Below are 12,741 nucleotides of genomic sequence, written 5' to 3'. Positions count from 1 at the left end.
CTCCAGGGCATTTGTAATCAATATTATATTACAGGTTGATTAAATACCAAGATATTAGAACGGTGAGTCTCAAAATGTAGTTTTGACTTCTCTTTGTTACTCAAAAACAACTGTAAAAATTGTTTAGAGAAATGTTGACAATACCAGAAACCAACAAAATCAAAATAGCATCATAGTTACTGTTTCTGAACGTGTGAACTTGGCAAGGGGGAAACAACACTCATCATTGGATCGGTACCTGGCAGATGCTGTACGTGGGCAGAATATTATAACCTTGTGGGCTAAATATTTTGCCCGTTTATCCTGCGCTCTGTGCAAGTAGATAGTAGAAAATGTGGAATAATTTCTACGCATAGCTTCTTCGACTAATATCCAGCATGTTGGAGCGGCTTCAGAGGAGGGCCACAAAAATGATCAGGGGGGTACAACGCCTCTCCTTTGAAGAAAGGCTGAGAGAGTTGGGGTTATTCAGCCTGGAGAAGAGAAGGCTTTGGGGAGACCTTATTGCAGCCTTTCAGTACTTAAAGGGGGCTTACGAGAAAGATGGGGACAGACTTTTTTGTAGGGCCTGTTGCAACAGGACAAGGGGGAATGCTATTAAACTAAAAGAGGGTAGATTTAGACTAGCTATAAGGAAGAAATTTTTTACGATGAGGGTGGTGAAACACTGGAACAGGCTGCCCAGAGAGGTGGTAGATGCCCCACCCCTGGAAACATTCAAGGTCAGGTGGGACGGGGCTCTGAGCCACCTGATCTAGTTGAAGGTGTTCCAAGGGGCATTGGACTAGATGACCTTTAAAGGTCCCTTCTAACCCAAACTATTCTATGATTCTATGTGCATAAAACGTGGGTGCCTCTCAAAAAGCTGGTGGCATCCATGGGAAGCCAAATAGAAAGGTTGAAATCTGTTGTCTTCACAGATATGTAATAAGGGGTGTGTCTGGTACAGGAATCTCTAGATTTGATGCATTTGCCAGTGTGATAAAAAGTGGGTAAACAAGAGAACAAAGGCCATGTGAAGAGGCATGGCTAACCCAGCTATAATTTGGAGCAGTAACAGGTGGCTTGGCCCTCTTGTCACTGGATTCCTTTTATCCCTTTAGGCTTTCTGTCTTTGGCAATAGGTATTAGGTTCATGTCCATCTGAACACGAGTGATAAAATCTGGGACCGGTGTGAGAAGGAGGAGGCAGAGAGAACCTGGCTCCGTACTCTAACTATAAAAAAGTTGGGCCATCAAAATGTCCAGCAGTGGCAAAACAAAGGTGCACCTCACACTGTTTTTTGGTTCTGACAGGGATGCCTTGGTACGTGGGGGAGAAAAGTACATGAAACGAGCAACAGGGTGAAGAGTGCACCCCCTGCGAGCCAACAGTAAGCAGACTTATAGGAACGCTGTGTCAGAGGCTGAGCCAGTTGGACCCCCACTTTCTCCTTCTGTCCCTGCACCAGCTTCCTCGCTCTTTCACTTACCAGAGCTCTTTAATGTCTTGTAACCAAAGTTTAGGTTTGTTCTTTGGGGGCGGTTTTGGTTTTATTTTATTTTATTAAAGGAGGTTTGAGAGTTTGTTTATTCTAGTAAGCTGGAGCTGTAATTGGCAAATAGGTTAAGCTTGCTTCCAATTAAGATAATTGATGTGAAATACCCAATTGCATCCTGAGAGAGAGAGAGAAATAAGTTCCCCAGCTGAGTTGTAGAAGAGAGCAGCTTTGTCTAACAATGTAGGTAGAAGCAGATGTTTAGAAAAACATGTAAAAGCAATCAGGAGGGGATTTATTAATTTGTTTATTAATTAAGATGCATGCATGAGCAGACAGCCAGCCAAGTTCTGAGTTAAGAAAGGCAAAGTTCCAGCAGGGGGTACAATGAAAGCTGTATACAGGTGATTCTTGTTTTTGGGTTTGGTGTTTTGGTTTGGTTTGGTTTTTGTTTTGGTTTTTTTGTTGTTGTTGTTGGTTTTTTTTCTTTTTAAAAAGGAGGAACCACCCCAAAGCTTTTCAGAAGATTCAGGTCAGCATGTTCCTGTGAATACAGTCTTCCTGACTCTGTTCCCCTGATCCTAGTAAGTTTTTTCTCTTTTGCTTAAAGTAAGATACATGATAAGGTCCTATCAGGCCATGAGTATGTCCACAACTAGTAAAAATATACATGGTTTTGTGCACTCTGTTGTTTGCCAAGGTTAAAAAATGCATAATGAGTAGAGCGATTCTGAAATAGTGAGTGACTGAGGACTTCTGATGATGCTCATGTTTGTGTTTAATTTGTGGGGAATAAGGAAAGTGGAATCAACTTTTCTGATTGGAGGGACAAAGACGCTTGGGGATCTGATCTGGAGACAGAAGCTGCTGAGAACCTGTTAGTTGGTGTGGTCAGTTTGGAGAAAAGAAAACGTAGAGGGTGGCTATTTGCTAGACAGCTGGCTGTGCTAAAAACAGGAAAAGATGTATTAGTGCTGGTAAGAAAGAGGAAAGGCTTCAAAGGCTTTGTATAAGAATATGTACTTCTTTTTTTTTTTTTTTTTTTTTTTAGATATCTGTACCTTATCCAACAAACTTGGATTTCATTTACAGCATCAAAAGTAACGTTATCTGAGATTAGAATTGGAAGGACCAACACTGAATTCACTTGGCTGCTCATGTAAGTGATCATTCCTGCAATTTTTATGCAAGTATTAAAGCATCAGTTAAATGTATTGCTCTTTTCTTTGGTTTCCTTGTTTGAGCTGTTCTTGAAATTCAACAGGGACTGGTTAAACTTTTTTAAAGTAAGAGACTGTAGGCTTTAATGGCTTGTCTAGCTAACTTGTCTCTGTGATGACTTTGGTAGTATTAATAAAAGATGAATATTGGGGGGTTTGTGTGTTGCTTGTTGGGGAGCAGATATTTTACATGAGTAAACCTGGTAAATTAATGTCTGAGAATCAAAAATGTTTTCTGGCTGAAATGCTAGCCTTTAGTTGACTTTTCTTTGTGATTGAGATGCTCTTTGATATAGTAAATCAAATAAGAAGGTAAGAAATATGGCAGATTCCTCTTTCATGTAAGTAAAAGTGGTAGGGTCCTTCTGTTCTGCTTCTGGCACTCAGAGCCTCAGTACACGTGTAAGGTTGCAGAGCCTGGACCACCCCTCAGCAGGTGGACAACCAGGATTCCTGCTGCTGCTGTTCTCTTCGTTTAGAAGCTGAAGAGCTCAAGCTGATGTTTTATGAAATCTTATAGGGCTGCTCTAATACAAAAAGTAAGAAAGCCAAGAGATGGGGTAACTGCAGCCTCTCTATGCTTGCACCTGCAAGTCTGTGTCCTTACGGGAGGGTGTGGAGGGGAAGTAGATACATCCCCCATGTGCAGTGCAGTGCTTAGGTTCTGTGATTTGGTGCTCAGATAATGAGATAGTTAAAAATAAACACTTTTAATTAGCATGTAGACCTATGTATTTATAGCCTTATGATCTACTATTGAGTGTCTGAAAAAGCTGGTTTCTTGGGCTATTGATACAGAAGTTTTCTTCTGGAGGTCCACCAAAGTTTGCAGATGGATAGTTAGGCTAATTCCTCTCATCGGTTACAAAAGTTACTCAGTTCTTTCATAAACCACATACGGGTTTCAATGTTAACCTGGTTGTTTTTGTGGATTGTTCTAATGCTTTTGATGAAGTATTGCTTTGCTGTGACCTTTCCCACTCTTTTCTTTATCCTTGTATTTAGGAAGAAATTTAAACATGATGGAATTTCTGGAGATGTAGACAGAAATTTTATTAAGGAAGTGTTAAAATGAATAATTTTCTCTGGAGGTTGTTATCCTTACGTAAAAAGATATTGCAAATGACATTTGGACTCTCCATAAGTGAACTGAGCCTTTAAGTCTCTTTTGGACCTCATACAATGAAAAGCAAATAACTGAACAGTGCTATTATAAATTCCATGATCTTTATATGCTTCAAGGAAGGTATTCCACATGCTTTACTTGGGCAAAGCTCCTGCTGACTTCCTGGGAAACCTTGGCTAGTCAAAATTTTGGCATGTGATCATAGACTAATATCGTCCTCATAGTAAGCATCACTAAATGATGCCTTCTGAAATTATACTGCTCTTTTGGGAGGCCTCACTCCCAAAATAGTGATCCCAGAATAGTGATCCTACTGCTCTTACAGCATGTTGCAAGCCAGACACTTACAAATGGCATTTGAAAAACTGAGCCAATTTACCCCTGTGTCTTAAAGTGATTGCAGAATCTTTTCAAAGGCTTAGCTTTATGATAGCTTTGTAAATACAAACCGTAGATTGAGAGAACTAGGAAAAAAAAAACCAAGTTAGAAAAAACAATTTATTAAGTAGTATCATATAAATAACTTGTTACAAAAATCCATTTGCAAAAAGGCAAATTCACTCTGTCTGTGAGAAATTGTTGTTCAAATTGGTTTCTCATTAAATCCTTAAATTTCATTTCCCCCCGCCCCCCACCCCCCAGAAAGAAGCCAGTACAGTGAATAGGAAATATAAGGGGGAGAGTGCACACTTGCCATCTGACTAGAACAAATTGCCCATCCACGCTGCAGAAGAGAGAATCATTCCAGCATGGGTCCCTTTGCAACACAGGGAAGCTTCTAGGTGTAAATTTCTTGGGTGACAAAAATCTTGTCGCCCGCAAATGTCCCTCTGTGCTGAGCAGTGACCGGATCCATCCGATGCTGAGGCTCCCTTGGCACAACCAGGGGATGACACCGTGAGAGACTGTGTGGCTGGAGCATGCCAGCAAGTAAATCTTCCCAGGTGGTGGCATCAGTTTCAATTTATGCTTGGAAGTAATTTTTAATTAAAAAAAATCAATACCGAAAAGCATTTATTTTAAGGGTTTAAAAATCACAAATCGCAATAGGAGTTTGCCAGATTGATTTCGCTCAGTAACACAGTTAAGATGCACATAGCATTTATTATAAGGCCTTTCTTTTAAGTTTAATTTTTCAAAGCAATGAAAGTAATCACAGAATTAAAACAGTACAGTGATTCTGAAGAGTTTTTTATGTGTCAAAATCCAGAACAATTTTGTGTTTGCAGTGTTGTTTCTTTGTTGTGTTCACCTGAATGCTTAATAATTCTATACATTTGTTTCTTTAATAAACACTAAAGTAATAGATCATAGAAAACTAAAAGCTTATAGAAAGTGTCTCCAGGTATATTTACATAAATAGTGCAGTCTCATAGGAAAGGTCAAAAGCCCATGGGAGCGGAAAGGATTTCTCTATATGCTGGACTTATGCCTTATTTGTCAAATTGACTTTGTGGAAGGAGAAATTTGAAGTTAGCAGCTCCTTTTTTTTTTTGTTGTTTTTTTCTTTTTTTTAAAGAAAGCAAAAGACACATGCAGAAAAAATATAAGAGCAGGTTCTGTAAAAACTCCTTTGAAATCCAGTAACTCTACATGTAATATGACAGCTTTGTGGCTTTTAAGTGCCATGGGCCTGCCTTGCATATGACTGATTGCCTCCCCCCGACCCCGCCATGCAATTCACTTTCTGTTCTTCTTCCCGAAATCCGCAGTTCTCTGACTCTTGTACTCCCTGTAACCCCAGCCACGGCTTTTGGATACCTACTGCTGAATTTTCTGAACTGTTGGGGAAAGTGTTTAGTGTATGACAAAGGCAGGTCTGGTCTGAAAAGTGTAATATTGCAAAATGATGGGCAGGATCAAGATTGTTTCAGCTGTGCCTAAATAAAACTATTAAGGGGAGAAACTGGCATTAAAACATTGCGTTGGCTGTTGTGTTTTTTCCCCTCCTTCTGGAGCAATGCATGAGGCTGTAGACATTAAATATGCTTTTGTTCCTCTTCTTTAAGTACAGAAACAATCTCTAGGAAAACAAGTCTTTCTGAAGAAATAAAAAAGGTGTGGCTTTGACATTTATTGGAGGAGGCTACTGTTTCACAGGTCTAGAGGGGTTGGGAAAAAACCCTGCCTTTCACAACTTACGACATAGTTCATACTCATTGGAAGTAGCTGAAGTAATGACTGTTAATTTGTCAGCTCTCATTCGACAAAGGAGCTCAGACTGCAGTGTTAATTGAAACACAAATGGGCAGGGGATGGCAGCATCCAGCTGGGACGGTGGTCTTCTGAAACACTTCGATACTATTTATAGCCAAAGGAAACATGGAGAGATTTAAAACAGATGGTGGCAGGAAGAGCTGACACGGTGGTGTTCGCGGAGAGTTACCTGCTCAGAACCACTGTCCGTAATTCACCTTGCAGAAGGCCATCAAGATAGATCTGCTGCAGAAATTTAACACCTTTTAATAATAATAATAATGACAAAGGGACTTTCTTTCCTAGAGATTTGCATGGAAATGGCCTGGATTTAATTTGCTTGGTCTGAAAAAGATGATGTCTTTCTTTCTATCCATGCAGATCTCCCTCTGGCTGCTGCAGGAAGCCTGGGAGTGCTAGAAGTGACTGTGCACTGTTGGCCCTGCTCAACATGGGTAAGTCTGGTTTTGAAACATGGCCAGCTTCCAATGTTTGTTATTTCTCCTCTTTTTATTCATGCAGACACACATTCCCAAAGCCATTTCTCCCTGCTCTACTTGTTTATGACTGTTCTGCTTTTTACGGTGCTACAGATATTCAGTTAGTTGGTTTTTGTGGGATTTTTTTGTTTGTTTGTTTTGTGACAGAGAAATGGAAATGTTGTGCCTTGTAATGTAGCCTGCTACTTCCAAAAGGTTGGATCTCTTGAAGGTTGCCTCTCCCATTCACATTTAACAGCTAGGAAATACCTGTCCATAGAATGAAGTAAGACCTGACAACTAACAAAATAAAAATGTCAGAAAAATATATCTGTTTCTTAGGACAAATTTAGAAAATATTGGTGTTGGTACAGGTGGAGTGTTTTACTTCTACTCAGAATCCTTCCCAGCAATTTTTTTACCAGCAATAACTGAAAAACACAGACAACTTGTTTTTCTCATTGTTAGACGCATCTCTATCTATGTCAGGTTTGGGAACACATCCCAGTCCTGTGGTACTGTCGGTGGAGCCCTGTGGAAACCCCTGAATTCCCTTGTCCAGAGCTCGCTGCAACTTTCTGCCTCAGCTCTCTTCCGAGCGCTTGTCTACACAGAGAGATGTCCTGGCACAACTGCATTGGAGGCATGTGCTGCCGTGTCTCCCCATACTGGTGCTGTTATGGGATGGAATTGTTTTTAATCTGACATAATCATTCTTCTGGAGTAAAAAAATAATTTTTCTGGAATAAAGTGGCTTTGGGAGCTGGGATGAAACAGCTATCCTAGAAACCTTATTCCATTTCAAGTGTAGAGATGTTATTGTTCTATTGCAGTAGCAAGGCTCCTCCACGTATCTGAAATCCAGATGGTACCTCCTGTGTGCCAGAGCCAGATTTCGGACAGGTTGCCTCCTGGATGCTCTGATTTCAAGGAAGCCATGAAGGGCTAGATTTTCAAAGGCTCTTATCTTAAATTACTGAGGGGCCCTCAGGAGGACATAATAAGGGCTTAGTCATGCCATTGCTGTTGTGATGGGTGCGACAGGCTCAGCCCCCCTAAGCGATGGAGTTGGGCACCTCACTCTGATGGACTGAAGCACCGTGAGAGGCCTCCATTAGCAAGACCCAGGGCTCGGGACCCTTTGAAACTCTGGGCTCCTCCACTCTGAAAACCCATCTAATATATCATGCTGGGCATCTGCAAGCCATCAGCTGCCTTGCCCTAAACCTGTAAATGCGCAATGCTCTCCACCGTGAAGGACTCCTTCCCAGTCCCAGCTGGCCACCGCAGCATGGCTGGCTCGTCCTCTTCACTGTGAGCTGGTTTGCAAAACCTGAAATTGTGTCGTCGTGCTTGTAAAAGTCTAATACTCGGGAATCTTACTGCTCTCTCTGTTTAACTCTCTAGGAGTAATGAATTCCAGGGATTAACTTTTAATCCCTTTTAATTTTCTGTTTATTAACTTTTTTCCCTTCTCTTTTTATTTTTAGAGTAAATTGGAACTATTGTTTAGTTTTCAAACTGATTCACTTAAGATTCGGGGGAGGGGGAAAATAGATCCATGCCTGTAATTCTGGTATTAAATACTGTTTCAAAATGAAATAAATGAGATCAGTTATGTATGAGGTATATTAAAACAAAACAAAAAAAAACCCATCCCCTCCCCCCCCCAAAAAAAAAAAAAAAAAAAAAACCAGAAATTCCTTCTTTCCTTGGCACAGTGCCATGGGCTGTGTCCTACTTTGGGACACAAGCTATTAGCTCCTGGAATTGGATATGTCCCAGGGCAGCCCCTTAGGGTTTTCTCCAGATAGCCTTTCCTAGATGGCTGGGTTTGAAGAGCAGTGACTGCATGCGTTTGACAAAGCAACAGAAAATACTGAGTGGTGCACAAGCTGTAAAGAAAATTGTTTTGGCCTGAGACTATGGCATCTTGCCCCACCCCACCCCTGGACAAAAATTACTTAGCTTGGCAAAGCAAATAAACACACACAGAGAGACTGGTGATTAAAATTTTACCTTTCAGTGAAGTCTTTAACAGCCCTGGCTGAGTAGTTTATTTAAAAAAATGAGTCATAGTTATAAACCCTACTTTTCAGGCCACTGGAATGACAATTGAGTCTCGCTTACTTGTGCATTCAGGGCTTGAATTGGGGGGAAAAAAAAAGAAAACAACCACCCAAAAGTATGAGAAATTACTTCCTCTGGCAGAATGCCAGCATTTTCCACCTCTAAAGCATTTTCCAAATGATTTATATAATTCTTGCAACATCCTGATGAGGTAGGCATTATTTTCCCACTTTACAGATAGCAAAACTGGGCAGAGAGTCAGTTCAGGAAGCCACCCTGGGCATCCAGGCAGGGAAGGTCAGGACAAAAAAGAGCACTCTTTCCTCCTTTGCAGTTGCTTCTTTTGCCCCAACGGGTGGCAGTCACCTTGAGGCTACTACTCACCTCCCGCACACGAGGCAGAAGTAGATGGATGTGAAAAGCCTGACTCCCACCTCCCCAGTGCAGCGGCCATCACTGAACTGACGTGCAGGTGGAGGCCGACCGAAGAAGTACGAAGAAAAGCACAGTTATGATCTGCTCCTTCCTCCAAGTCGTGATCTAATCTGGAGTTGGATTAGATGACTTTCCCCGTATCACAAGGCAAGTCTGGGTTAGAACTGGGAAACCACCTAAGAATTAGATATTGGGGCTACTGACCACACACACATGCACGCACACACATCTCTCCAGCAATGCTAGGTCAGAAGAATATATACATAGCAGTCAATGAACTATATATATGTGTGTGTTAGTATGATTCAGTGCATAGGGGGCAATGGCGAGTTCTAGAAAAACACTTAGGTTTAAATGACCATTAGGCCTTTCTACCCTCCTCATGAGTAAAATGGCATGTTTGATGTTTTTTCTCAGCTTACTCTACTTGTATAATAAACCTTCATTCCATCACCACTACTTTTGACTATAATACATAGGGTAAACTAGGGTACCTCATTACATTAGGATGTGCAATACACAATCGACAGAGCAGCCGTCCGAGCTGAATAGTCTGAATACAAGTAAAAAGAGCAAGTGAGCTTAAACAGTAATATACTCCAATTTACAATATAAGCAGAACAAGTAAAAACATTGCTCCCCATCTGATCCTTTTTTTCCCCTCCGCTACTGCCGTGCCTGTAAACTGGATGCACTAAAAAATAAGAATTTTGCCTCTTGGAAGCTCATAAAATGATACTAGAAAAAGTTTTCTGACAGCTGATCCACACAGACTGCAGTCATTATACGATTCGAACGGGTAGAACAGAGAACCCTTTCACACAGCTGTGGAGAAATAGAAAGAAATAGCCACTTCACATATCTCAATGCTGTTTCTGAAAATGAGGAAGGGGGGGAAAAAAAAAGGCAACATTTTAAGAGTCTTTGTCACTGTCCATTGCGCCATACATATCTGCCAGCTTTTTAAACCGAGGCCCCCAGTCACTGAGGTAATCGTAGTCCTGATCTCCGTCCGTAGTCACCGACTCCAAGGAGCTGAGGGACTCGGCCACAGAACCATTACCTTCGTACGCATAGGTTGCTAACGAGTCGTACGGGGGTGCCGTTGGGTCTGTATCATTTTCCTTTAACCTTTGGTTAATGAAATCTCTGACATCCGTGTTATCTCGCGCTGTTGCAGTCCGCCGTGGCATAAAAAGTGTTTCCGGCACAATGTCTCTGCGTAATTTATTATCATCTATGGCTTCGGGATTCCTCAGCGTGCCGATATCAAATGCCTGGGTGTCTTCCTCGCCACCACCTTCATCATTATAACTGACAATGTTGTCTCTGATGTCTTCTTTGGAAATAATCAGCGGCTCTTTTTTCCGCTGCCGTCTCAGAGCTGCAAACAGCACCACTGTAACTGGAAACAAAAATAACAGCGGGAGAGAAAGGGAAAGGTTAACCACTAACTCCATGAAAACCCAGAAGAAAGGCTATGCCTCTGCTCAAATTTGAAGTTTTAAAAGATGTTTTGCAAAACTGCGAATGCGCACGTCAGGGTTTCAGACTGTGCTTGCTCTGCCTGCGGAGATCACCTTGGGAGCTGAAATGGCATGGATATACACCAGGAGAAAGGAGACGTCAAACTTGTAAGAAGCCAAGTGGAGTATCTTTTTTTTGTCAGTAGGCACATTTTTACCCAGAGTCATATAGCAATTTTGTTGCCTTGAGAACAGAGCTAGTTTCATGAGAGTTGGGAAGGGAGAAACACTTTCTCCAAAACAAGTAACATCAGGTGTTATTTACCTTGAACCCCTGAGATGAGATGCAACTTCTGCTATGGACAAGGCTAATATGTACTGGGCTATGACAATAGGTTAGCAAAGCTGCATTTCAAGATAAGTAAATCTATCCTCCTCTGGGAAAAAAAACTGGAATACGGAGTGGATTTTCAGCCAGCACAAAGTCCAAGTTTTACTAACTTCCCTGAGATGTTTTTACAATGTACATTACCTTAAAAAAGTACATGACTTAAATCTTAGACTGATGAGATATGGTAATGGTATTATTTAATCTTCCAAAGGCATGAGATTTCTCAAACAGATAATTTTATGCCTTTCATTCTAAAGTGTATCTGTATATACATATATATATATTTCATTTATTTGGAGGGCAGGAACTCCTTCCAAGGCCCTGATCCAAATTTAAATATTTTTACTCAATAATGATCCCTGGTACTGTTGGAGAAGTGGGCACAGAGGGTGGGAAGGGGATATGTTCAAGATGTTATTCTGTCACATCTCTGATGCTTGGGTTTTCTTATTTTGTGCTGAACTTGCAGGCAAAAAAAAAAAAACATTAGAAGTTATATGTCAAAGTATATCACCTTTACTTGCCTGGCAGTGTTTAGCAGTATCTGAGGCCTCCTGATAAGCCGCTAGACTTGCTCAAACTGCAAATAAACCTAGCAATTTACAGGCACTTTTTTTTTGCTGCTAAACTTTAAGTTGTGATTCAGGTCTGCCCAGAGTATTGTTTTTCACTCAGTAGTGGTTGCACATGCAAACCCTGCAACCAGCCTGAAAATAGAAAATTATATAGCTGAGTTAATTGAAAATCTGCTTATGGTGCATGGTGGCGTGAGCAGTAATTGACATAAAGTGCTGCTTAGCACACAGAATCAATTATTTTCGATTGACATAAAACAGGAAATCGTTTAATGTCAGATTGATATTAATGAGCACAGTTGTAGTAACGAGTGCAAGACTATCTGCAGCATTAGATTTCTTTTTCTGGTAAGGAACTTGATACAAAGTGAGCTAAGCCCTTAGAGGCAATGATACCAATGATACCCCAACGAAAATGGGATAGTGCTTATTTGGGCAAGCCATGACTATATTGTTAAAGTCCGAGAATCACAACATGGTCTTTGACTCATCACTGGAGTGGGAAATTTTGTTAATAGTAAAGATCAGGGTGATTTTGCAGTGGCGATGAGCATGTCCAAGGAAGATACGAGTATGGTAGAAAGAAGTGGAATCACTGAGGAAACATTTTCTCCCCTGCTTGACCCTACTGCTCTAAAATTGACTCCATTCTTTTCTGGCCAGATACTAAAGGTGACTAATAATGTCTCCCTGAGAACTGCCTGTGTAGTATTGTACCGTTCTCCCCAGATGAATAGACTATGGCTAAAGGCCGAGGGACCTATTGTCTCTGCTGTACAAGAGGGGTGGCACCTGAGTGAGAGGAATGTGAGAGATGTTGCAAACTGTCCTTATTTTTATAAAAAAATAAATGTTGGTCACCTGTAAGTGCTGTAGCCAGAGATCTATACATCCTCCACATTCAGGATCCAACCTCTTCAGGTGCCTGAAAGGGAGGACCCTGAGCTTTTGAGAGAGTGCTTTAGTAGCCACCTCATTTCAGCATCCTTTTCCAGCAGAACAGAAGCGCTGAGACTTGTTTCTCCTCAGTTTAGACACAGGAAGTTAATTGCTTAAAACTAAGTTATCTGGCCTCCTTCTAAGATCAGCAGAAAGAGACGGACACCTGCAGAGGGTGATTAGTCTGGTCCCCCTCAGATACCAATAAGGGGATGGGGTGCATGTCTCTCTACAGGTGCTGTCTCTTTCCATTGACCAGAGGGTGGTGCCCAGCTGTCTTCTCTTGCTTGGACATTGCTAACTTTTAGATAACTAAGATTAGATAGAACATGTTCTATACACCATATCTGTGGCAGCCCTCAGGGG

The 12,741-nt window shown here is 41.3% G+C and overlaps 1 protein-coding gene across 3 annotated transcripts in view; it reads right to left on the bottom strand.

Annotated features, from left to right (window-relative positions):
- Positions 1 to 9,806: 9,806 nt before the first annotated feature.
- The window catches only part of LOC142079034 (cadherin-6), a 47,685-nt gene continuing 44,750 nt past the window's right edge, over positions 9,807 to 12,741 (bottom strand). For 2 of the 3 annotated variants that reach the window (XM_075142513.1, XM_075142516.1), the window contains one exon: positions 9,807 to 10,409. In XM_075142513.1, the coding sequence (XP_074998614.1) occupies positions 9,919 to 10,409 (491 nt within the window). In that variant the 3' untranslated portion in view covers positions 9,807 to 9,918. The remainder of the gene's footprint in view (positions 10,410 to 12,741) is intronic. The other variant, XM_075142515.1, reaches the window with a different exon arrangement.

This window comes from Calonectris borealis, chromosome 2 (assembly GCF_964195595.1).
Source record: "Calonectris borealis chromosome 2, bCalBor7.hap1.2, whole genome shotgun sequence".
NCBI classification, from domain to species: domain Eukaryota; kingdom Metazoa; phylum Chordata; class Aves; order Procellariiformes; family Procellariidae; genus Calonectris; species Calonectris borealis.
The sequence above is the reverse complement of the archived record's forward strand: the minus strand, read 5'-3'. Positions and strand labels throughout refer to the sequence as shown.